At 40.5% G+C, this 22,828-nt stretch overlaps 1 protein-coding gene across 5 annotated transcripts in view; it reads left to right on the top strand.

Moving 5' to 3' along the window:
* Positions 1 to 280: 280 nt before the first annotated feature.
* The window catches only part of DST (dystonin), a 297,150-nt gene continuing 274,602 nt past the window's right edge, over positions 281 to 22,828 (top strand). For 3 of the 5 annotated variants that reach the window (XM_040059996.2, XM_040059997.2, XM_040059998.2), the window contains exons 1-3: positions 281 to 485; positions 918 to 979; positions 16,422 to 16,610. In XM_040059996.2, coding sequence (XP_039915930.1) covers positions 305 to 485; positions 918 to 979; positions 16,422 to 16,610 — 432 coding nt within the window. In that variant the 5' untranslated portion in view covers positions 281 to 304. The remainder of the gene's footprint in view (positions 486 to 917; positions 980 to 16,421; positions 16,611 to 22,828) is intronic. The other 2 variants (XM_058420090.1, XM_040059999.2) reach the window with 1 other exon arrangement.

Below are 22,828 nucleotides of genomic sequence, written 5' to 3' on the forward strand. Positions count from 1 at the left end.
GGCTCTGCCCGCCGCGCTCGCCGCTCCCGGCAGCCGCGCGGGCACGGAGGGGCAGCCCCACCGCAACCATCGCCGCGGCGGCGGCTGCTGAGTCACGGCCCGAATCTCATCCCGCTCCTCCTCCCTCTCCTCCTCCCCCTCCTCCCCCGCGCCGCCGCCTCCCGCCCGGCTGCCGGCTCCAGCAGCGCGGTGCCGGCGGCGATGCCCGCCCCGCTGCCGGGGGGAGAGGCTGCCCGGCGCTGCCCGGCCCCCCGCCGCTCGCCGCAGACCCGCGCACGCATAGGGGCAGCCGGGCGCTTGAGCCATGATTGCCGCGGCTTTCCTGGTCCTGCTGAGACCCTACAGCATCCAGTGCGCCCTCTTCTTGCTCCTGCTGCTGCTGGGGACCATCGCCACGATTTTATTCTTCTGCTGCTGGCACCGCAGGCTCCAGAAAGGGAGGCATCCCATCAAATCCGTCTTTTCAGGTCGCTCAAGGAGCCGAGGTAAGAGCCGCTGCCGGTCCCTGAGGGCGGCGGGGGGTGTCCCCTGCCCGTCGCCAGGTTTGGTGCGGCGGAGGGCCGCCGTGGCACGGTTTAGCCGGGCAAAGGCTTTAAAGAAAATTCAAGCCGAGCCCAGGACTGCGGCAGCCTTGTCTCCACCCATCCCTCAGCGAAACCTCGGCTAGAGGGAGAGAAGTGAGAGGCTGGGAAACCCCCCGGCCCTTCCCGGTCTGTCAAAGCGCAGCAGAACTTTATGCCGAACTTCTTCCCGATGAATTAAATATAAATGCCGGGCGGAGCTGCCGGCTGTGCCTGAAGGGCCGGAGCCGTCCCGGAGCGTGCGCCAAAGGGCGAGCGGCGGGGTAAATCCGCTAGCCGGGGCGAAATGCGAGGTGCAGCTGGTGGAGCCTGTGTGTCTTTCTGCTTCCCTTCCAGATGCTGTCATGAGAACTCATCACTTTCGCTCTGAGGTAATTTATTTAGCACGCAATTTCAAGGTCAGAAGTTGTTCTCTTTACCCGAGTATATAGATTGTCTTTTGGTCTTTTGTTAATGAATTCACGTAGCGAACTTTTAATTTTGCATGAAAGACATGATGTCCTCTTTCATTTCTTGGTTTGGTTTTTTTTTCCCCTCCCGACACAAAACGAGCTCTTCATCTGTGCTCCCCTAACCAGCCTGCCGATTTGTGTCATTCCCAAAGGAATTGGTTACTTGGAGAAAAGCTGTGCTTACTGTGCGTGCCAGCCCTTTCCGTGTCCAAAAGCAGCCCTGAGCCCCGTCATTGACCTGGCTGTCAGTACGTGCAGAGCTGGTCGCGTTGGTGGCTGCGGAGCCTCTGCTCGCCTGCTTTGCCCACCGCCTTCACCTGCACCCTGCTCCCTGTCAGGGAAGTTGCCTGCTTGGCTTGGATGTTGCTGTGGGAGATCCCAGAAGGATCCAGACTACAAGCCCGCTTGGCAGGCACCTCAGCGTGTGACTTTGTATTCAGAGGTCAGGGGAATCAAAACTCTTACGTGCCAGTGCTGAAACTATAACGCAAACCCCAGTCACTTCCTAGGGATTCTGAAAGAGGAGCGTAATTGCTGGGAAAATATGAAAAATAATATTTGTTTTAGTACCCACTTTGTATCCGTGCTGCCCTGTAGAGCTCCTGTCTAGATATTTCTCTTACCTGGTTTCCTGTTATTGATTTAAGGCATATCTTCATGCCATTGCCTATTATTCTGAAAGCCTTGAGAGGCAGTTTTGCACCCAAGTGATATTTTATTTTAAATTATTTGCATTTTCCCTTACTCTACTGTGGGTGTGAAAATTATCCAGTTATGACTAATGTTTTCAAAAGTGTGCATGGGATGCATTTTTGCAGCATGGTTCATATTGGCAATAAGTTTTAAATTCTTAACTATTTAGAAATTTGTGAAAAACACACTATCACAGAGAGAAGGTGCCACAGGGAGTGTCCTATCTTTAAACCATGAAAAGCCCTAGTCTGTCGTTTACCAGTGCTTCAGTAAAGTGAACAAACAAATGTGTCCCTCTGGAAACCAAAATATTTTTTTGCTATTTAGTTTATCCGATATGAAATGCTTGGTTTCCAGGTAAAATTCACTCAGTCCTGGATGGAGGTGAAGTGTAATGTTTTGAAATGTGTGCCATCTTGCATGGTGACACTTCAGAGGGAAGTTGGCAGAGTAATTTATTTTTATTGGTTCAGCATGTGGTTATTTGTTTATCATCCAGCCAGAAGTAGATGAATTTAAAATATTTCCTAGAAGCTTCCATTAGTAAGTAACTGTTATATTCTTTCATAATTTTTAGTACTTTGCTTAGATGGATTAATACTGCAACTAGTGGTCTAAACTGCCCTTTTAAATAATTGGTAGGACTGTTTTTCCTTTTGTTGTCTGATGACACTTTTGATAGAGAAATGATGACTCATATGATGTCATTAAATTTTCATCTTCCAATATTTTTCAAGTAAAATGTTATTTTAATGAATCTAATAGAATTCATTAATGAAAAAACTGCAGGCGTACTTCCAATAAAAATATTGGAAACATTATCTGAAACAGAATTTGACATTCTCTGTCTAGATCAGCACAAAACATTACGCACTTCCAACTGCAATATAGTGCTGATGAAAGCAAAGCATGGTACACGAAAATACGGGCTTTGAATAATCCCCCACTCCCAAAATGAAAGTAATAGCTCAGCTCCAAGTTTTATAGCACAAGGTACACCTGCTAGCTTCCACCACGCTTAGTTGTTTGTCAGGTGTAGTTAGAAATAGTGTTTCTTAATTATAATGAAAGGTAATGAAAAACAGGCTGACAGTGAATAGCAGTGGGTTGGCATTCATCTCCCGAGAGCTGGGTTCAAATCTGACTTCCATCACGTGTGAACGTGCAGGTGGTCTAGCAGCAGTGCACAGAGAATTATAATTGCCCTATCTACAGAGCGTTGGCAATTCCTGCATGATTGACTGCCTGCCAGGAAAGCCTTATATTTGGAAAAATAGACGTGTGCAAATCTGTGTTGAGATTCTTTGCCACAGCCACAGCTCTCATGGTGCATGCCTTCATTGTCTATATTCAGTGAGAACTACTGAATCATTTTCCTTTAATACTGAACCACACAACAAAAAAAATAAGACTGCATACTATGGGAGGGTAGATTCAAAATTTGAAAATGTATTTATGATCCTTTTCAGCCCTTCTGTTTTGAATTTTATATGCCACTGGTGAATTGAATCCACAAATAGTTCATTTTCGTGGGCCTTGATTTTTAATGTCTCTGGAAAACATGCCTCATTATTATACATCAAAAGTCTATGTAGATATTACTTATCATAGAATGAACTTAAACACATGACCCCCTGCCTCAAAAGGAGGTAAATTTGCGTGAGTCATTATGAATATAAAGTAGGTTAAAGTCTGTCTTTGTTAGAGGTGCTTAATAACAGAAAAAATTAACCAGGAAGATGTGAGAATTTATTGAGATAATACAGTGATGTCTCCACTTCCCCACTAACACTTGCTACTGTCTGAAATTTGTCAGGTCTAATTTTTAATATATTTTTTTATTTGCAGCCCCCAGGTTCATTATGGCTATAACACCTCTTAAGATTCTTCCATTCCCCTGGTATTATAGAAATTCCATGAAGTCACAAAGGAATCACACCCAGAATAGTTAATGATCCTAATCTCAGGAAGACCTAGATATGCCACTGCTTTAAAAAGAAAACAAGTACATTTCCAACAGAAATATTCATTGCTACATGGCACATCAGACTTTGATGTAGTTGTTTGCACTAGTCTGTCTTTATTTTGAGAATCAGTTGTAGAATGAAATGTCTGTGCTGAACCAAAACCACACCAAAATAACAATATAACTCAGTGAGATTTTTACCAAAGTAGAGACTATGATTAATTGTTGGGCCTATTATTACTATTAGTAATAATAATATTAAAATTATTTTTAAAAAGGAAAGGCTATCAGTGATTCACTAATTTCATTCTTCTTGTGCTCTCTGTAGAAGTTGTTTTTTTCATGAAGTAGAGGAATTTTCTCTGAGTACTTTGTGGGCTTGAGATTCATGCATTTCAATATTTATCATTTTATGCTTTAGAAAGAGGTCTGAAAGTCTTCTGTACCTTTCAATTTAAAAGCACTGCTTAATGTGTTGGTGTTGTCACTTCGTGTGATTTAAATTTCTTTCTGAATTAGTTTTCCTCATAGTTGAAGCCCCTGGAATCATTGGATTATGTGAGATTTTTACCTTTCAATTAAAAGGGAAGTAAGCTTCTAGCCCTTAGGCTGGAAGGAATTAATCTGAATGGTATAATTCTTAATGTCTTTTGATTTGGTGATAAGAACCATTGAAAAGGAAGGTTTTCATTCAGGATCTATAAATGGTTGGGTTTTATGAGATTGTGAAGGGATAATTGTGCTAATTGCTAAAGTAGCAGTTTTCATATTATTGAGGGAAAATTACCAGATTTGTAAATACTTTGTCTGAAATTTCCTCTGAGCTTCAGAGTTTTCCTTTATCTTACCTTTTATGTTAGAGATACTATGACCACTATGATCACATACTATGACCTCTGAAGGTGTCTCAGAGGGTAGCCACCAAGCAACATGGTATCACTTTATCTATTTAATTTTGATTTACGTTTTGGGCAACTTTGCTGCGAATGCTTCCACTGAAACCTACTGGTCTAAAACTGCGAGGAAACAAATCAGTACAAGGGTTACAGTGCACTGTAAATTCTGACTTCACATAACCCAGGTGGAACTAAACACACCAGTAAGACAAACAGGAGCTGACACTTTGTGAAAGACTCTCTGGGTGGGCTGGCAGCGTGCGTTAGCCATGTCTGTAGCAAAGGAATAACATCTGGTGGTTTGAGTTTTGCAGACCCCACATTTTCATTTTAGTACACTGAACAGTTGCTGTGAAGTTGTATACATCCAGTCTATTTCAATATTTTTATTGATGACATGGATGAGGGTATTGAGTCTGTCATTAGTAAATTTGCAGATGACACTAAGCTGGGAGTGTGTGTTGATCTGTTGAAAGGTAGGATGGCTCTGCAGAGAGACCTGGGATGGCTGGACGATGGACAGAGTCGAACAAGATGAAGTTTAATAAATCCAAGTGCCAAGTCCTGCACTTTGGCCACAACAACCCCCTGCAGCGTTACAGGCTGGGGACGGTGTGGCTGGACAGTGCCCAGGAGGAAAGGGACCTGGGGGTGCTGGTGCCAGCAGCTGAACATGAGCCAGCAGTGTGCCCTGGTGGCCAAGAGGGCCAAAGGCATCCTGGCCTGGATCAGGAATGGTGTGGCCAGCAGGAGCAGGGAGGTCATTCTTCCCCTGTACTCTGCACTGGTGAGGCCACACCTTGAGTGCTGTGTCCAGTTCTGGGCCCCTCAGTTTAGGAAGGACGTTGAGATGCTTGAGTGTGTCCAGAGGAGGCAACGAGGCTGGTGAGGGGCTTGGAGCACAAACCCTGTGAGCAATGACTGAGGGAGCTGGGGTTGTTCAGCCTGGAGAAAAGGAGACTCAGAGGTGACCTTATCACTCTCTACAACTTCCTGAAGGGTGGCTGTGGTCAGCTGGGGGTTGGTCTCTTTCTCCAGGCAGCAACTGACAGAATGAGAGGACACAGTCTCAAGCTGCACCAAGGGAAATATAGGTTGGGCATTAGGAAAAAGTTTTTCACTGAAAGAGTGATAAAGTACTGGAATATTCTGCCTGGGAAGGTGGTGGAGTCACCATCCCTGGATGTGTTTAAATAAAGACTGGATGTGGCACTCAATGCCATGGTCTAGTTGAGGTGTTAGGGCATGGGTTGGACTCAGATCACTAGTGATTCTGTATTGTTGTGACTAGATGGTAGTGAAACAGTTCATCCAAGACTGAAGCCTTTTTTAAGAGAAAATGATTTTTCTAATTCATCCATTATGGCACAATGGAAGCAAAACTATAGTACAACAATCTCTGGAAAATGTATATATTACTTTGTCAACACAGATGCCCAGAAAATTGTTCATAAACTTATCCCCAAGTGTACCTTTGCCATAATCATGTCCCTTCTGAAGCTGATTGTGAGACAGTTGCCTGAAAATGCAGTTCTAGTTATCTTACAAAACAATAACAAATAGTCTTTGAAGAGCTGCACCATAATTCATCCTGAGCGTTGCAGTTATTTATAAACTGCTCCAGATACGTACAGCTCCAGTGAAAGGAGATGTCAGCAGACCCTCCAAGCTGAACCTGAGTCTTCTGTTTGATTGGAGGGAGTGCATCCAGGAAGCACCACAAATGTGCAGGACTAGCCAGAAAAATACACTCATTCACCTATTGAAAGGATGTTTCATTGTCTTTACAGAGCTGAATCAGCCTGAAGATATTTTACCTTTGTGTTTGACATGGTTTTCCCTCAGGTTGTTTAAACTATGTTTCCATTAGCTGTCTAAGAGTTAAGGAACAGGTTCAAAGGAAAATAAATCGGAGAAAAAATAAATTGTTTTCTTAGATGTATGAGAGCACTTATGTATAGGAATGAATGGAGAGCTACAAATACAGGTTACACTGTATAAGGACAAATCCTTCTATCAATTTTTCATAACATATCCAGTAATGTGGCCCCACAGATTATGCCACACTGAGCTGTCACATGGCAAATTAGGTATCACTGAGATTTGGTTAACCATATGGCATCTGTCCATCACTCTTTGTCAGCTTTAGTCACAGCAGCGCTGCCTTTAGGTAGTCCACAAGCATCAGTCTGTGCTCAGGAACAGCCTGTTTGGCAATTGTATCACAAAGTATGTGGCAATTGTCTGGTTGTTGCAGCCAGACTGCTCGATTGCTGAGCTAAACTAACTGTGGGGAATTTAACTTGGGTACTTTTACTGTGTACTACAATGTAGTGTACAAATGCCTGATGGATTTACATAGCCTTCTGGCTGTCCGTATCTCTGCTGTGGCTTCTGATGATCTGCAGAGCTTTGAAATGCTGAGGGAATCACTTCCGAGCTTTATCAATCACCTAAAAAAGTACTGGCATTGTGTTATGGTCCACATCAGTGGTCAGGCATGGTCTTGGGACCTGCATCATAAATGAACACACCCTCAGGGTTCTCAAGCAGGACAGGGAAAATCATTGCATAAAGATACACTACCTCATAAAAGTTCTTCTTACTCTTTAGTTTCCCATTAATATACAGTTATGCCAACAACCTCATGGCTATGATGTAAATATTTAGGTATTCATGTTTCTCAGTATCTACTATTATCTTTGGAAATGTGGGTTTTAGATGAACTGCAGTTCAGTTGTGCTGCGTGCCATTTAAATGCACAGTCTCAGTACATGCAAACAGAGCCCTGGTTTCAAGGGGATGCAGGGGGAGCACGGCTTGTGGCCATCCACCTGTGAACAGACACATTGTACACGTGTGCAGAAGGGGAACTCCTAGTCTTTTGCCCTAAACAAACCTCAGACTGAAACCATGAATTAAAATAGCTGAGGTCATACTTGCAGTGAGCACATGTATTACCACATCTCCTATGGAAACTGTTCTTACACAGACAGAAAGGATGATTCAGGACTCCAGAGAACACACACTGCTCAGAAAAGCTTTATCATCTGCACTGATTTCTCAGTTACCGTAGCTAGATTATAATGGTGACAGATCAGGCTGAGTATGCTCCTTCAGAAACAGCCCAGTTCTTTAGAGTGAGGGTCTCAAAGGTGAGAAAGCACCCCATGAACAGGGCATCATGAGCCTCGGGGTTATGGCTGCTCCAGGGCTGTTATGTGTTTTCCTCGGACATAGAAACCTCCCTCATGCTCTCTTCCATTCCCAGACTGTTTTAAGTAGAGGCACCTTTGATGTGCTATGGAAGGATGTGCAGAGCACAGGGTGAAGTCACCTTGATGTTTTCGCGTAGGATCTGATTCAGCTGAGCTGCCTTTTCGGGGCCTGGCCATGCCAGACATGAGAGGATAGGATAGCAGCCAGGGCTGCAGCCGCTCACCCTGCTCCACGTGCTCTGCAGCCTGGAGGGGTCTCAGCCCCTGGAGAGTGGCACGTGGGCTGCTCCAGCCTCCTCCAGCCTCCTCCAGCCTCCTCCAGCCTCCTCCAGCCTCCTCCAGCCTCCCGGGGCAAGGCCTCAGCACCGTGCGGCAGAGCTGCTTTAGCATGTCAGGATCACAGTGCACACAGCTGACCTTGGCCTGGTGTTGGCGAAGCTGCCTTGGCTTTGAGCTTGTTCCTTGTGCTTCTGGTTCAGCTGCGAGCCTGGGTACTTGTGATCTGGGCGCTTGCACCCGGAGTGTGGGAGCCCCTGCTGGGCTCCCTTGCGCCCTACTGCCTCCGTCAAGGAGAGCCAAAGCTTTGCTGTTCCTGACTCATCAGTGGGAAGGAAACATGAGTTGCGGCTGAAGTGTGAAAACACTGTATCAGCTACAGAAACTAAGTGCTCTGGATGTTTGGGCAAAGACACATTTCTTGCAAGTTGTGCCAATGTCCTTATCTCCCCTGTCCACTCAGCGGCTTAAACACGGCCCTCGGCTTCTGGGTGGTAGGGTGGGGAGTAGAGCAGACTGGAAGTGAAACACGGATCCCACAGGCTTAATTGATGATTATATAAATTGGTAGCACAAATTATACTAAAATGCATAATCATGTCAGGCTGAAGTATTGTATTTATCCTTCTTCCTTGTTCTAGAAAGATCAAAATGATACAACCAGGTTGAGCCGTCATTCTTTTCTGCCCTGCTTCCACTCCTTCATGTGAAGGTAGGAGTTGGAAATCAGATTTGTAAAAACAGCATCCCCTTATGCAGCCCAATAAGCTCACTTCACTGTAGGCATTTACAGATTATAGAGCTACCCAGCTGACCTAGTGTTGATGTCTGCTTCAAGATGTGCTGAATGGTTCTTCAAGCCTCAGCGAATGTGTCGACTAAATTTTTTACTGGTGATAACAGGAAGCAGACTTGTTCACGTATGTTGTTGGTATCTGAATCCAGTTATCTTAACAGACACCTGAATTCTAGCCTAGGTATCTTTTTATAATATATACCTGCTAAGTTTCTCATCAGTTATGCATCTATTTTGTAGTTGAAAAAGTACAGACACATCTTCACATGCTGTGGTGAGATAAATTCTCTTACCAGTTTGTGTTTCAAACAAGCACACTGGATGGAAGAGAGTAATTACTCTCTTTGCATTAGATGTTTGGCAGCACTGGTATGGTTTAGTAATCTCTGTTATTTCCTATTCAGCTTCTTACTGTATTTTTAATGTTTAAAGCTAATTCCTTCTGGCAGATCCTTGGATCTTCTGGATACTGCCCAAAATGAGGAGACATGATGAGATGGAAAACGAAGGAAGCAGGGCTGGAAAGGGGACATGCTATGGGAATGCACTAGTACATCTTGTACATTTTAAATTAAACCTTCCCTTGCAGACCACTGAACAAGCAGTACATTGATTTTTTTTTTTTTCCCCTTTTCTTCATCTTCTTCTTCTTCTTAAATAATTGTTCCCTTCCTAGGCAGCTTGCAGTGCCCCGAGGTAACAGAGAAGGAACTGGGACAAGCCATCGCAAAGCTGCTGTGGAGAGCTGCAAGCCTTCTTGTCAGAGAATGATAGGGCTGCTCATGTTAAACAGCAGTGCAATATAGCATGTGTTGTTAGACACTTATTCTAAATTCACACCTAAACCTAGGGGCTCCTAAATCCAAGGGTTCCTATGTATTTACATGGGGGGCCTGCTTAGCAACTGGAAAGCAGATTATTAATGTTCTATTTCATGAACTCGGTTGAGAAAGCAATCTTGTCCAGGTTATGTAAAAAGCAATTGCTTTAAATGCCTTTGAACATGTGGACTTATCTTTGAATATTGCATGTGCCAAATCACAGTCTTCAATATCTGAGAAATGGTTCCAGCACTGCTTAGAGTTTACATTTTAGAAGATAAGAATAATATCTCTTAAAATAAACATAAGGCATGCAAAGCAGCATCAGTGAAAGCTTGCTAATGAGGGAGTGGAATGAGAAACTGAATGTAGAATATTACATTTTATGTTTTAAATCCTGATTCAGATCTTTATAGGAGTAACCCTTTATAAGATTAAAAAAAAAAAAAAAAAAAAAAAAAAAAAAAATCAAGAGAACCACACACACAAAAAAGGTTGCAGTCTATATTTTTTTAGTTCTAATAGAATCAAAATCAGTTGCAACCTCCTTGGGTGAAACAATACACTTACTGAGTGAAACTTAGTGAAACAATACACTCAGTGAGTGTTCATAATCTTCCTGGGATAGAAAGCTTACTTTACTTTAAATATCTCAGGGAACTTAACTTGAATCTTGGATTTTGGGTGCGCAGAAATGGCAGTTAAATAAATCTTGTGGGGTTTTCTTTGGTTATTTGTAAACTGATGATATTTGGGATGGAAATCTCTATGGAAGAGGAAGGAGGGAAATAATGCAATCTTGGCCGCTTTTAAATTTAGAACCATTCTTAAAATTCAGATGCGTAGATATATGCATACATACATTTATATATATATGTTTTTCTATGTAGCAGAAAGTATCTCAAATTTTTCTCTTTCAGTGTTCAGGGGAATTTGATACAATAAAGTTACTTAATTAAACTTGCCACTTTAGTTGAAGTAGGTCCTCCAGCTATAGGCTTTAATTCTATTTCAGCCTGTCTGTAGAGCAGCTGAGAATGCCAGCATCTTGAGAAGGGTTTGATGCTGTGCATACTAATGTCTGCAGCCCCTAAGATGTTGTGGGTTGTGTAGATATGAAAGTTTCCAAGATTTAAACCGTGGTAACTGACAATTTGAATGCTATTTCTTGAGGCCATTAGTTGACAATGGTAACAGATGACAATTCTCATGCACATAGAACCACTGTCAGAAACCTTAAAAGCAAGAACACGAAGCCAGATATCCTATCTGAGGTTCTTTTGGCTTTGATATTCACTAGCACACAATCTACGAGAATTACTCAAATACGTGTAAGGGCCTTTGCAAACACACTCGAGTTCTGCTGTCACTGACTTGTGGCCTAATGCTAGCTAGCACTTTCTCTGTGATTTACTGAAGTTCTGCCAGAAGGTAAGCTGGGCTGCAGTCCAGTGCCCACTGAAGCTAATGCAAAGAATTCTGTTGACTTCAGCTGGACATCAGATAATGCACTTTTACCTCTATTGATGTTAATGCTTACTGACTCCAAGACCCCATACTGGCTGGAAAGGTTGGGTTCCAAGGTCAGAATTCTAACAACCAATATATTTTACACAGAATACTTATACACTGGAAAAAAATGAAAACTGAATATGGCTTCTTATCAAGCATAAAAATAGAGATAACGTATGATGAAGGCAGTAGGGCCAGTAGAACTAGAATGGGGAGGAGAAAGATCTGGTGAATTAATACAATTGCACATTGAAAGAATGGAGAGATTTATATCACTAAAGTAATAATGCACAATGGGGCAGCACTGATATACTCATATGGTGGTATTAAAGTATCAGACAAAGAATTATAAATAAATACAGAAAAACTAAGACAATGAAAGAAAAAGGTCCAATACATTATTCAAAATATTCTTATCTATAAATTTAAATAAAAGCAAAAGCTAGACAAGGTTTTTGGGGAATTTGGATTGCTGGTTTTTATGATGAATGGGTTAAGAATGAGAATTAGCAAAAACACAACAAGGATAGAAGATTATAACATATTTGGTTATCAAATACCAGACCATATTGAAGAAATGGGGCAAATAAATACACACGATATTGTTCAGAAATGCAAGAAGAAAGTCCTTAGCCACATTCTTAATTTTTAGGTTATGAAAGGGCTTCAGAAAGGGCTTTTTGAATGACTTTTAACAGTTCAGTGAGGACTACTTTGAGACATGTAGCCTCATTGGATAGAGGATGGGAAGGGAAATGTTTAAACAGAACAGAAAAATGTGCCACTATTATGTATATCAGTAATATGAATTTATAAGAGTACTGCACTGAATTATAGGGCTCCATCAAGAGTGATATCCGAGAATGAGGAAATGTGAAACTCTCACAGGAAGAAAAAGTGAGGGAAGAAACCAGAATATTTTCACACAGAAGGAGAAGAATAAAAGGAAGTCTGATGATAAAATATGGAATGAAGAATACCGTATTGAAGGCAGACCAAAACCTAGCCACCATGCATCTGATCCATCCTGTTTAATTTGGATACTCACAGTATGGATGTCTGCGAGTGAAGCAGTCAATCTGGGCTCTGGGTATGGCCAATGGAGAGAAATAGGTGCTGTGAGGGAGTGGTTCATCTGGCCTGCTGACTTTGGTGGCTCAAAAGGCAACCCAGGGAGGGGACATCTGCTGAACTTTGGTCAGACAAAACCTACACGTGTTTCTGTAGACAGGAATTTGGTCACTGAATCAGAGGTGTGAAGTTAAAACTTGGCTAGATAAAGTATTTTTTTACAGACACCTTACTGTGAAAGTAATTTTACATATTGTGCTCTGCCATGCAGTGGTCCAGGCTGACAATATTCATCATCAATTTGGGTATAAAGAGAGACAGAATAGATTCTTTTAATATTATCACACCCAATTCCAGAGAAAAAAAACAACTAAACAACAAAAGCTAAACCAAAAAAACCCCAACACTCAGAGAAGACTTAAAAGGATGAATGTCAGCTAAAAGAGGCTGATCTCCCCAGACTGCTTCCTCATACAGAAAAGCTCCTTTGAGACAAAGTGAGAGAGCCTTTGGCTCTGCAACAGCCTCCAGAGTCACCTCTCCATTCCTGTTTGCTATAGACTTTGGTTAGGAAGATCATCCTTCCTGGATTCCAACAGACTCTAACTGGAAGGATGCACATGAATGCTTTTGCAGGAAAGATAATTCCAGGTTCAGCTGGCCTGGTGTCTTCCTCTGATATGTTTGAAACTGGTTCTGGTGGTCATGTGAGTTGTTTCTTTCTTTAGTACACTAAAGATTTCTTTAGTGTAAATCTTTGTGCAGCTGTTTTGGTATTTGGAAGACAGGTTTTCTAAAAATACGTGTTTGAAGTTTTGTTTGGTTTGCCTTGTTTCAGAATTTTACAGGCACAAAAATGAGTCAGGCTGTAGGTTCTGGGAATGAGCAACTCCCTCCCAGAACAAAGAACAAGAAAAGGTTTTCATTGCCCAGTGACACAGCATTCACATGATACTGGAAACTGCAAATTGCTTAACGGTGTTAGAGCAACCTCGTTGTAAATATCCATGTGATTTTAAAATCTCCAGCTCCTCCTCAATGATTTGGCCTCAGGTGCTGTACTGTGCTTCCCTGAGCATTTTGTAACACTTTCCTGCTCATCTGTGAGCGCTGACTTAACATCTAAAATAGTGCTGTCTTTGCCAGACAAATATTTGTGTGATTTCCATGGTATTTATTTTGATTGCTGTATTAATATGATGTTTTTAATTCTGGGCTAAACTGGGGGATAAATAACACAGATGACACAAAAACGCTTCTGTTCATTTCACTGTTTAGAAGGAATCACCAGGCGCCGTAATTTTGCACTGAGCACAGGAGTAGCAGCTTCCATATGTTAATCACTCTTAATTCCTGTCTTCATTTTTGATTACCAAATTTTGAAATTCTCTAGGTTTGCGTCTTTGCTCTGGCAAAGCCTCATTGCAGGAATGAGTAAGCATTTTGGGGTTTGGTCTGAGGACTCTGCCCTTGTAACATTATCTTTGTAGATACAGAATTAATTTTCCACCTGAAATCATGATCCTCTGCCTTTATCACATTATAATCCCCCTCACAGCAACCATTTGTGATACTGCAGGCAGATTATGACTTCAAGAGAAGAATGAGCCACAGCAAACACAAGCAGATGAGCTCTTAAAGAGATAAAGATCCCATTTTCTTGCTAGTAATAAACAGCAAAAGTGAAAAAATACAGGAAATATCAAGGCGAAACATTGTCAATAAACAGATTTTTCTGGAAATCACAGGTGACTTTTTCATATTGAAACATAATAATCAAGAAACCTAGACATATTTTGAGGAGAAGCCACCTGGTGCGACAGACCGACATTCTTAAATCCCTATTTGGCAGGCATTTCTAAGCACTTTTAGAGCTGCTTAGCTTCTCTCAAATTCTTCTGTTACATAAAAATACTTTCCCAAAGAGTTTTATCCAGCTAATGGGATGGGAGTGTGGTGAGGGAGCAGCGCAGGGTACATCACAAGGCTTTGGCCACTGGCCCTCATGTAAATAAACCATAATGCATTTAGCATTTAGAAAAATCTATTCTGATTTCAGAACTTGGAAGAGGTTTGCTGGCTGTTTTGGTCTCTTAAGGAATATTTTCACTTGCTATAGAATAATCCCTGATGCACACTAGCATTTTTTTTTCCTAAAAGAAAATTTCCACGAGCAGTAAGCCCCACCACAGCAGGTTCCCCGAGTTGTGTTTTTCCCTGTTATCCCGAAGAGTCCCTAGTATCATGCTGAATGCAAGTATCTGTTAGCTGTTTCACAGTGTAGAAAGAAAATGGGGCAATTATCTTTCCCGCTGCAATAGTGTGGCAGAGTCTCAGATTTTCATCTTTGAACATCTGGAGACCCTCCTAAATCTGCCCAGATCTGCTGGCTGCAGTGGCTTCCACTGTACTGCTTGCTTTTGTTGATGTGGGTCCTGCTTCCACTCAGATATGGCGTGTCAAGGTCTGTCCTTACCTTAGCTCTGAATGACTCCATGGCTTCAGCAGAGTAGGAAGGATCACAAAAAAAGCCAAAAGAAATTTTGACCGTATCTTTGCATCCTATGTATTTCACAGCCCTCATGCACATGACCCTCCCAGACGGGCTAAGTGGATTTGGGCTCTATTTCTGTCCCTCCTCTCCAGTGTTCATGTGTAGAAGGTTGTTCCCTGGAAGTTGCTTCACCCTTCCATTTCAACCTTTTTACGTCTGTTGCATGCAATATTTTATATCTATAGCAATTACTAGCATGTGTTTGTAAGTGTGTGTTTGTGTCTCTTGGCCGTTTAAGAGTATTTTTACTTATCGTGGAACGCCTTTTAATAATGATGATAGCTGTTTGTCTCTCCATCTGAGTGCCCAGGACAGACTGTTGCTGTCTTCCCTTGCAGTCTCATGAACATTAGTGGAGGAAATCCAGTTTTCACAGAGCCATACTTCTGATTGTTTCAATTTACCAACATTAACAGCACATTAGCACGGCTCTTCTGTGCTGATTTCCTAATTAAAATAACAACAAAAAAAGGCAAAACAAATCACAAAACCCAAGAGCTTACGGAATGGGGGGGAGAAAAAGAACAGCAGATTTATATGGAAATGTACTGCTCCCACTAGTTTTCTGCTGGCAGGAATTCAGGATATTTAGATTCACAGCATAGATTTCTGCAGTTTTATCTGAAATCTAACCTTGCAGAAGTTTGATTCTAAAATGTTGGCTTTGTTGCATAAGGGCTTCAGCAGAGGTATTCTACTAGAAGGGAAAAGAAAGTAGAAAATTAGGAATTGTTGCCTCTATTCTTGGTTTTGAAAAGAAATATAGTCCTTAAACTGCAGACTGTCACTAAGGACAGATTTGGCTCACCTATTCTGAAAGCTGATATGACTAAGTGAATGAATATTTACAGCCTGGCCAAGTTTAATATCAACCAACATTGTATTCAGTACAAATGGCCCTTGTCAGACCTGTGCATGCTCATGAGGGGACTCGGGGAAATGAGAGAATGCTCATTGTAAAAGCTCTGCAGGTAGCAATAAAGGGATAGCATTATACTTGTTGCCATTAAAGGAATTAGATTCTGTAAGGCCATGAGCCATTCCAGATGATGTTCAGAGGTGTTCCCAGAAAGCCTCTAAAAAGCATTTCTGAAGGGCAGCTTTTCCTGAGTTTATTAATTTGGCCAACTATACTCCTATTTCTGAGATGATATAATTGTTGAAACTAACATTTTTCCTTCACTTTCATTCTCAGAAAAAAAGTCCGCATTTTCAGCCCATGCTTCCTAAAACCATTTCTCGTGAGACCAAGAATTAACCTGGAAAATTTTAATTATAAATTTTAAATTAGAACTTTTTAGTTATAAATAACTAAAATCGTGAGTTTATAAAGAAAAGCACCAGGAGTTACTGCCACTGGCTGTGACTATAATACATATAACTGAGCACTATAAATCAAATGTGATATTAACAGCACTTGGCAGCATCTCTTTATTGTTACATGCAGTATATATGGACACTACATTAATTTAAGGTGAGCATGCCTGTACCTTGAGTTGTTGTTAAGATCCTGTGTGATTTTGCTGTTGTTACACAGCTCCATTTTGGGAGATGCCAAACATAAGGCTTGCTCTTTCTGTTACAGGGCTTTAGATCAAGTCCTCGCCATGCCAGGAGACGTGTAGCACCTCGCCTGGAGGAAGCACAACCTCTGGTGGAAGCTCACCATCTCAGTGAGCAGGAAACTTCTGTAAGAAAAAGAAAAATCAAGAAGAGCAGCAGAGTCCAACCAGAATTTTACCATTCTGTTCAAGTTACTCCAACTCGAAAACCTGTAAGTATTCTACCTTTAGGGATAAATAGCACTTAAAGTTATAAAAGCACTTATACTTAGAGGCATGTAATATAATTCTAATTTTTGGGCTATTCATATTCTCTTCCTCAATTTAAAAACCTTTCCAGTTCTCATATTCAGCAGCAAATCCAAATAAAAGTTGCTAAGACACTTGATGTAGTATTTATGTGGTTATGTAGTAGTATTTATAGTATTTATGTACTTATGTTGATGCATAACTCTAAAAAATAATCCAGTTCTGAAGAGGGTTTTTTGAATTTTGATTTAAAAAATTTATTATTTAGACTATAGGCTATAATCAAATTAGATATTTAATTTGATAGTTTTATAGTGATAATAACAGGTTTTTATAGCAAATGTGCATTTTGTGGAAATTCCTTACTCAGATTTAACAGACATGCTATGTACTAAACCAAATTTATATTAAATATCATTAGTAGATCCAGTTCTGAGGTCTCTTCTACTTTATAGAGTGTTTACAATACAGTGTTTTACAATCTTTGCTCAACAAAACTTAGATCAAATTTCATAATTCTTTGCTTCTCAGCTTGATTTACATGCAGTTCTTTTAACACTGACAACCTACTTCTAGTATGGAAATGTGACAGTTTGTTGAGACACACAGTTCCTAATGTAAATTTGCATGAAGACCTATTCTGTCCTGCAGGAACAACGCATTTCTCTTTTTAATGAGAGCTCATTGCTTTGACACATTTTCTGTTATGGGGCTTGAACCACTTCTGTAATGTCAGTATTAATAAAGAGGTAGCTATTGAGCATACCCTAAACGAGATTATCTTGAAGTTGCTGGAACCTAACTGAGCCTTCCTAGATTGGTGTTAACAGAGCACCAAGAATTAGTGAGCTCTGAAGATGGTTTGAGGAAATATTCCTTAGGGAAATTACATTGCCTGAGAGAACAAGCAACTTCTGCAAAGAAAACCATAGCTGCCAACAACGGCCAGAATTTTTACCTATTATCTGAATTTGTTTCTCTGCTTTCACTTCAGTAGTCCCCATTTACCTCTGTGCTCTCATGCTTCTATTTATGGTTTATTTTACACTGATCATGTTTTTATGGTTAAATTGGATCTGATGGATTTGTCTTCTACTCTTCTTAAAGGATCTGCTGTCATTTCTCAGCCATCTCCCTTTCACTCCCATTGAATCTTACTTTCTAGATTACTTTTTCTAGCTCCCTCTGTACATTATTCATTTCTGGTCCTTTCCCTGCTTTGTTGTCCTTCCTTCACCTCTTCCATCATCAACCCTTGTTGAAGTGGTATTTTTCCATTCCACTCCTCTTGTGGTGGTGGTTTTTTTGTGGTATTTATTTATTTATTTATTTATTTATTTATTTATTTATTTATTTATAATTTTTTTTAATTCCCTTTTTTGTTTGATTGTTCATATTTTTTCCATGGTAGGCCTATGCCAAGGGTAAGCCTGCCTGTCACTGCTGAGCTGTAACCAATTGCCACTGATTACCAACATTGGAAAAAGAGTGTCAGTACCGCTGAATTGAAGAGCTAAAACTGTAGAAATGGTGCTGTAGAAATGTTCCAAGCAAAACAAGCTTGGAAGAATGGATTAGTTAAGCTAAGAAAGCCCTGCTTTTTCCAAAAGTCAGTAACATGTCAGGGATTCAAGAACCAGGGAAAAAAAAAAAACCAAAAAAACACCAACAAACACCAAACAAAAAAACCCAAACAAAAATAACCCCCCAAACTAGAAAATGTGCAGTGTTAGTATATAACTTCACTTTTGTATCATTTCATGTGTCTGCTAGGACACCACTGTGTCCTAGGGTGTCCTAGGTTTCAGAAAAACAATAATAAATCCCAGATCTAGAGAAAACTTCTCTCAGTGCTGTCACCATTATGTCACTTCCTCGAAATTGTTTTTGCAGCATCTCTTTTATACAGCTATATAGTACTTTTGATAGATTTTCCCGCTACGGACTTGATGAATGCACATTTCTACCAGAAAAAAGAATAAATTATCTTTATTAGATTACAATCCAGAAAACATAAATCACCAATTTAATTTCTCATGGACATTGTAAGTTATTCTGAGTATATTATTAATGTCATGGTGACAGGGTGAGTAAGGTTTATGCCATTGCCATGACAAATCACTTCAGTGTTGTGAAGTTCCAGGCAGTCACCAGGATGTCCACCCTGCAGTTTATTGCATCTTCATTCCACTTAGTCTCAATGTCTTCAAGCTGAGAGACTTTTGACCTTCATCTCTGTACAGTGCACATGACTCAGTGCCAGAAATGCTCTTACTAATCTGCATAATTTCTTTCCCCTGATATTCCTAGCTCTGCCCACTTGAACCACTCTAAATAAATCACCTGTTGTCTTGATGTTTACATTATGGCGATATTATGCTGAGTCATCACTTGAAAAAGCCATGTGTGGTATCTGCTAACCAGGAGACATAATTTGTCCTCAAAAAACAGGGTTTTTTTGGGGTTTTTTTTGTGGGTTTTTTTTCCCCCTATTCGTACCTTTTTGCTCCCTTTTTTTCTGACAAGAATGGTATCTCCAAAGTAACTCTAAAAGAACATTATGGAAATCTTGCTGATTTAGACTATTTTTTATTTGGTTGGTTTTGTTGTGTCTAAATCTCGTTTTGCAGTTTCCTAGCTGCTGCTATAATTATCTGAATTTGCTTGTATTTTTTCTTGCTTCCTGCATAGCAATCTGAGATCTTTCCAGTATTGTTCCCGATCTTGTCAGAACTAAATTAGTTGTAATTGTTTGGATGGGAGTAATCCCTCTGAAGACAATAATTGTTCCACTTGAGGAGATGTTTGCAGAATAGAACATTCGTTTTCTCTGAAAATTTAGTTGTTTTTTTCACACCTTCCAGGTCATTAATGGCGACATTAAATATATTTTGTGCTAATACTCATCCTTGCCACACAAAATATAGAAGCCATTTTAATTTTAATTTTTCTTGCTCTAGTGCAACGTGGACATAGTGCATCATGTTATATCTCATGCTCTGTAGGTCACCCTTTCATTAGTGGCTGTATTATTTGTGCTGACATTCTCTATAGGTGACAGTTTTACATCAGCTTCGTATGGAGGAGAGTACAGATACACATTAGTGACGTGTACTTTGAATTTTTGAACACGATGGAGAACGCTTGAGAACAAACAGAACCGTGGTTTTTAGATTGGTGTGATTGCATGCAAGTCAAGGGAGTGTTACATATCACTCCTTCCACAAACTGGGTACCTGATTCTGTACACGTAGTTAAATTTCCTGAAGGTGTGGAAACATGTGGAAAAAATCTCTTGTTGCGAGCATGCTGCTGCCTAACAGTACTTCTCCAGGATACATTATAAACAGAGGGTTCTATTACAAGCATTTTGAAAATATTATCTATATTTTAAATAGTGCTTCTGCTCTGAAGCTAAGTATAAAACACTGCAAATTATTCATAGGTGGCCTTGAGTTTGTGTAAACATATGTGGCTCCCGAGCTGTGGGGTCAGTTACATGTACAGCTCTGCCAAAAGGTGTTTGTATATCTATGAACATAATTGAAAAGAGATGCTGTCAAAGCAGCATCTTTTGACATCTCCATTGTTAAACAGTTTGAAGGGCTTCTAAATTTACTGACTCATGCAGCCACCGAGGATTATTTACAATCATGAGTTGTATCAAAATTTGCACTTTCATTTGTCATGATCACTCTAAGATGTGGTAGATGAGACTACAGAGACAGAATCATAAATAAACCTGTTTTCTTCACTTTCAGATGTGAAAGCCCTCTTTCTTCTCAAAAGCCTTGTACTTTACACATCCAAAGATGATCTCTTTTGCCCCAGAACTGTAGCAACAGCATAGATTGAGGTGATTACCTACTGAATATTGTTACAAAGAAAAGTATATCTGAAATAATCAATGAAGAATAAACTGATGACAAATAATGATCTCGGAAGCGCTGCTGATTTTAGGTATTCCTCGGGGTCTCCTAATTTACCTGTTTCTAATTATTTAAAGACTGGCATTTGCTGAAGCAATTTAGCACCTTAGGAGTGGGGGCAGCATCGCTACAAGTCACTGCAGGAAAAACAGAGAGAGGTCACATGTGAAAAAAACCTGATGTGAGCAGCTTTATTTGGCTCCACTGAGAATAATCCCATAGATAAAGTGGAACTTGCACTATGAATACTCTGATGAAGAAACCATGAAAGCAAAGTTTGATCAATTTTTAAAGCATGTAAAACCATAAGCTGTCCCATTCATGGTCTTTTCAGCTATACTGGTTTATCCTGGTTTAAGCCTGAGAACTTATGGAAAATCAGTATGAGAATTCTGTCTAAAAAACACTTAGGAGGTTTTTTTTTAACATCTGATACCAAATAATTTATAGAAGTCTCAGAAGTCTCTCATTTCTGACACCTTACTTGAAAATAATTTTTTATATGGATAAAGTTGTTCTACAGGGCCCTTTAGGAGTTTTTAATATGTCTAGTGAAATAATATCCATTTCATTAATTTCCATTTATTCTTACTCTGATGTTACATACCAATTTTCCAGTATCACTATGTCCTTTACATGCTATTTGAATGACTTAAAACATACGAGATGCAAATATTGTCCATCACCCTGCCCAAGACTTGGTTATTTCCAGTTATTAGCTATTTAATCTATAGATTGCATTCATATCTCCTTTCTTTTGGAGACATCTGCTCATGCTGGATTGTGTCTCCTGTGAATTGCATTTAGAAGCAAACTCGGCAAAACATTATCATGCCATTTTTTCACTTTCAGCATTTTTATTAACATTACATTAACATTCTCAAATGCATGACAAAGCTGTGAGCTGTCAGGCGCTGCATGCACGTGTGCACACACACATGCATGGGTCCTTTCTCAGGACAATCTCAGCACAGCCATAAAGAACAAACACAGGGAACATGTGAATCCATATAAAAAAGGAAATAAGAACTGTATTTTTTTCATTTTTAAGACTGCTATGGTTTAGCCTGGCATGCAGCTGAACGTGAACAGCACCACAGAGCTGTTTGCTTGCTCCCCGCAGTAGGATGGGGGAGAGAATAAGAAAAAGGCAAAACTTGTGGGTCGAGAGAAAGTTTAATCAGACTGAAAAGGAAGGGACAAGAGTAAGAATTATAAAACAACGTACAAAACAGGTGATGCCCACTGCAATTGCACAGCACCTGCTGTCCAGTGCCCAGCCAGTCCCTGAACAGGAGTGTGCCACCCTCAGTCAGCTCCCCCAGTTTTGCTGCTCAATAGGATGCTACAGAGATGGAACATTCCCTTGGTCAGTTGTGTCCCAGCTTCTCGTGCTGGCAGGGCAGCATGAGAAGGTGAAGAGTCACTGATGTAGTGTCAGCCATGCTCAGCAATGGATAAATCATCAGTGTGTTATCAACACTATTCTTACCTCAAATCCAAAACACGGCACTGTACCAGCTCCTAGGAATCAAAAGAACTCTACAACGGCTGAAACTAGGACAAAGACTTAAAAGACATTGATGGGGATTTTGAGAAGATCCTGACAGTTTATTAGGTGATGGTTTCATAAAGTTTTTAATGAGATTGAAGCATCTGGCCATCTTAAGCATTTTTAAAAATAGCTCAAGGAACCTATTTTAGATGCATAGGATCTCTACAAAGATGACTATTAATGCTAAATCCAGTCATGTTTGAAATGAAAAGTAAGTTTCCAGCAGCCATTAGCTTGACTTCAAAGTTAGTTTGTTTTCCAAAAGACTGTTTACATCTCTTTTTTGGACTGCTGTGTTTTATTGCTTTTCTTATAGCAAGTAACTCCTCACTGATAAATTCTTCATAAAAAGTTTTGCCCAAAGAGTTCATTTTCCTACTGTTCTTCCAGCTTCTGTGACCTCCTCCCTTGCTGCCTGCTCCTGATTTCCTCTTGGCTGCTTTTCCCTCTCCACCCTACAGCTCATCCATTGCGTTACAGCAATTGCCCGTTTCTTCCACTCCTTTTGCCCAGCTCCTAGGCAGCTAAGGTTTTTGAAGGGATTTCTTAAATGTGTATGGCCATGAGTTTCACTAGGCCCTGGAGGTGATTGCATTACTATTTTATAACTACTTTTCCCTAAAACACAAGAGTGATATGTTAAGAATTAGATCTGGGATTTAAAATTATTGTTGTCTTTGTAGTGCTTTTTTTTTTT

Source organism: Hirundo rustica, chromosome 3 (assembly GCF_015227805.2).
Source record: "Hirundo rustica isolate bHirRus1 chromosome 3, bHirRus1.pri.v3, whole genome shotgun sequence".
NCBI classification, from domain to species: Eukaryota; Metazoa; Chordata; class Aves; order Passeriformes; family Hirundinidae; genus Hirundo; species Hirundo rustica.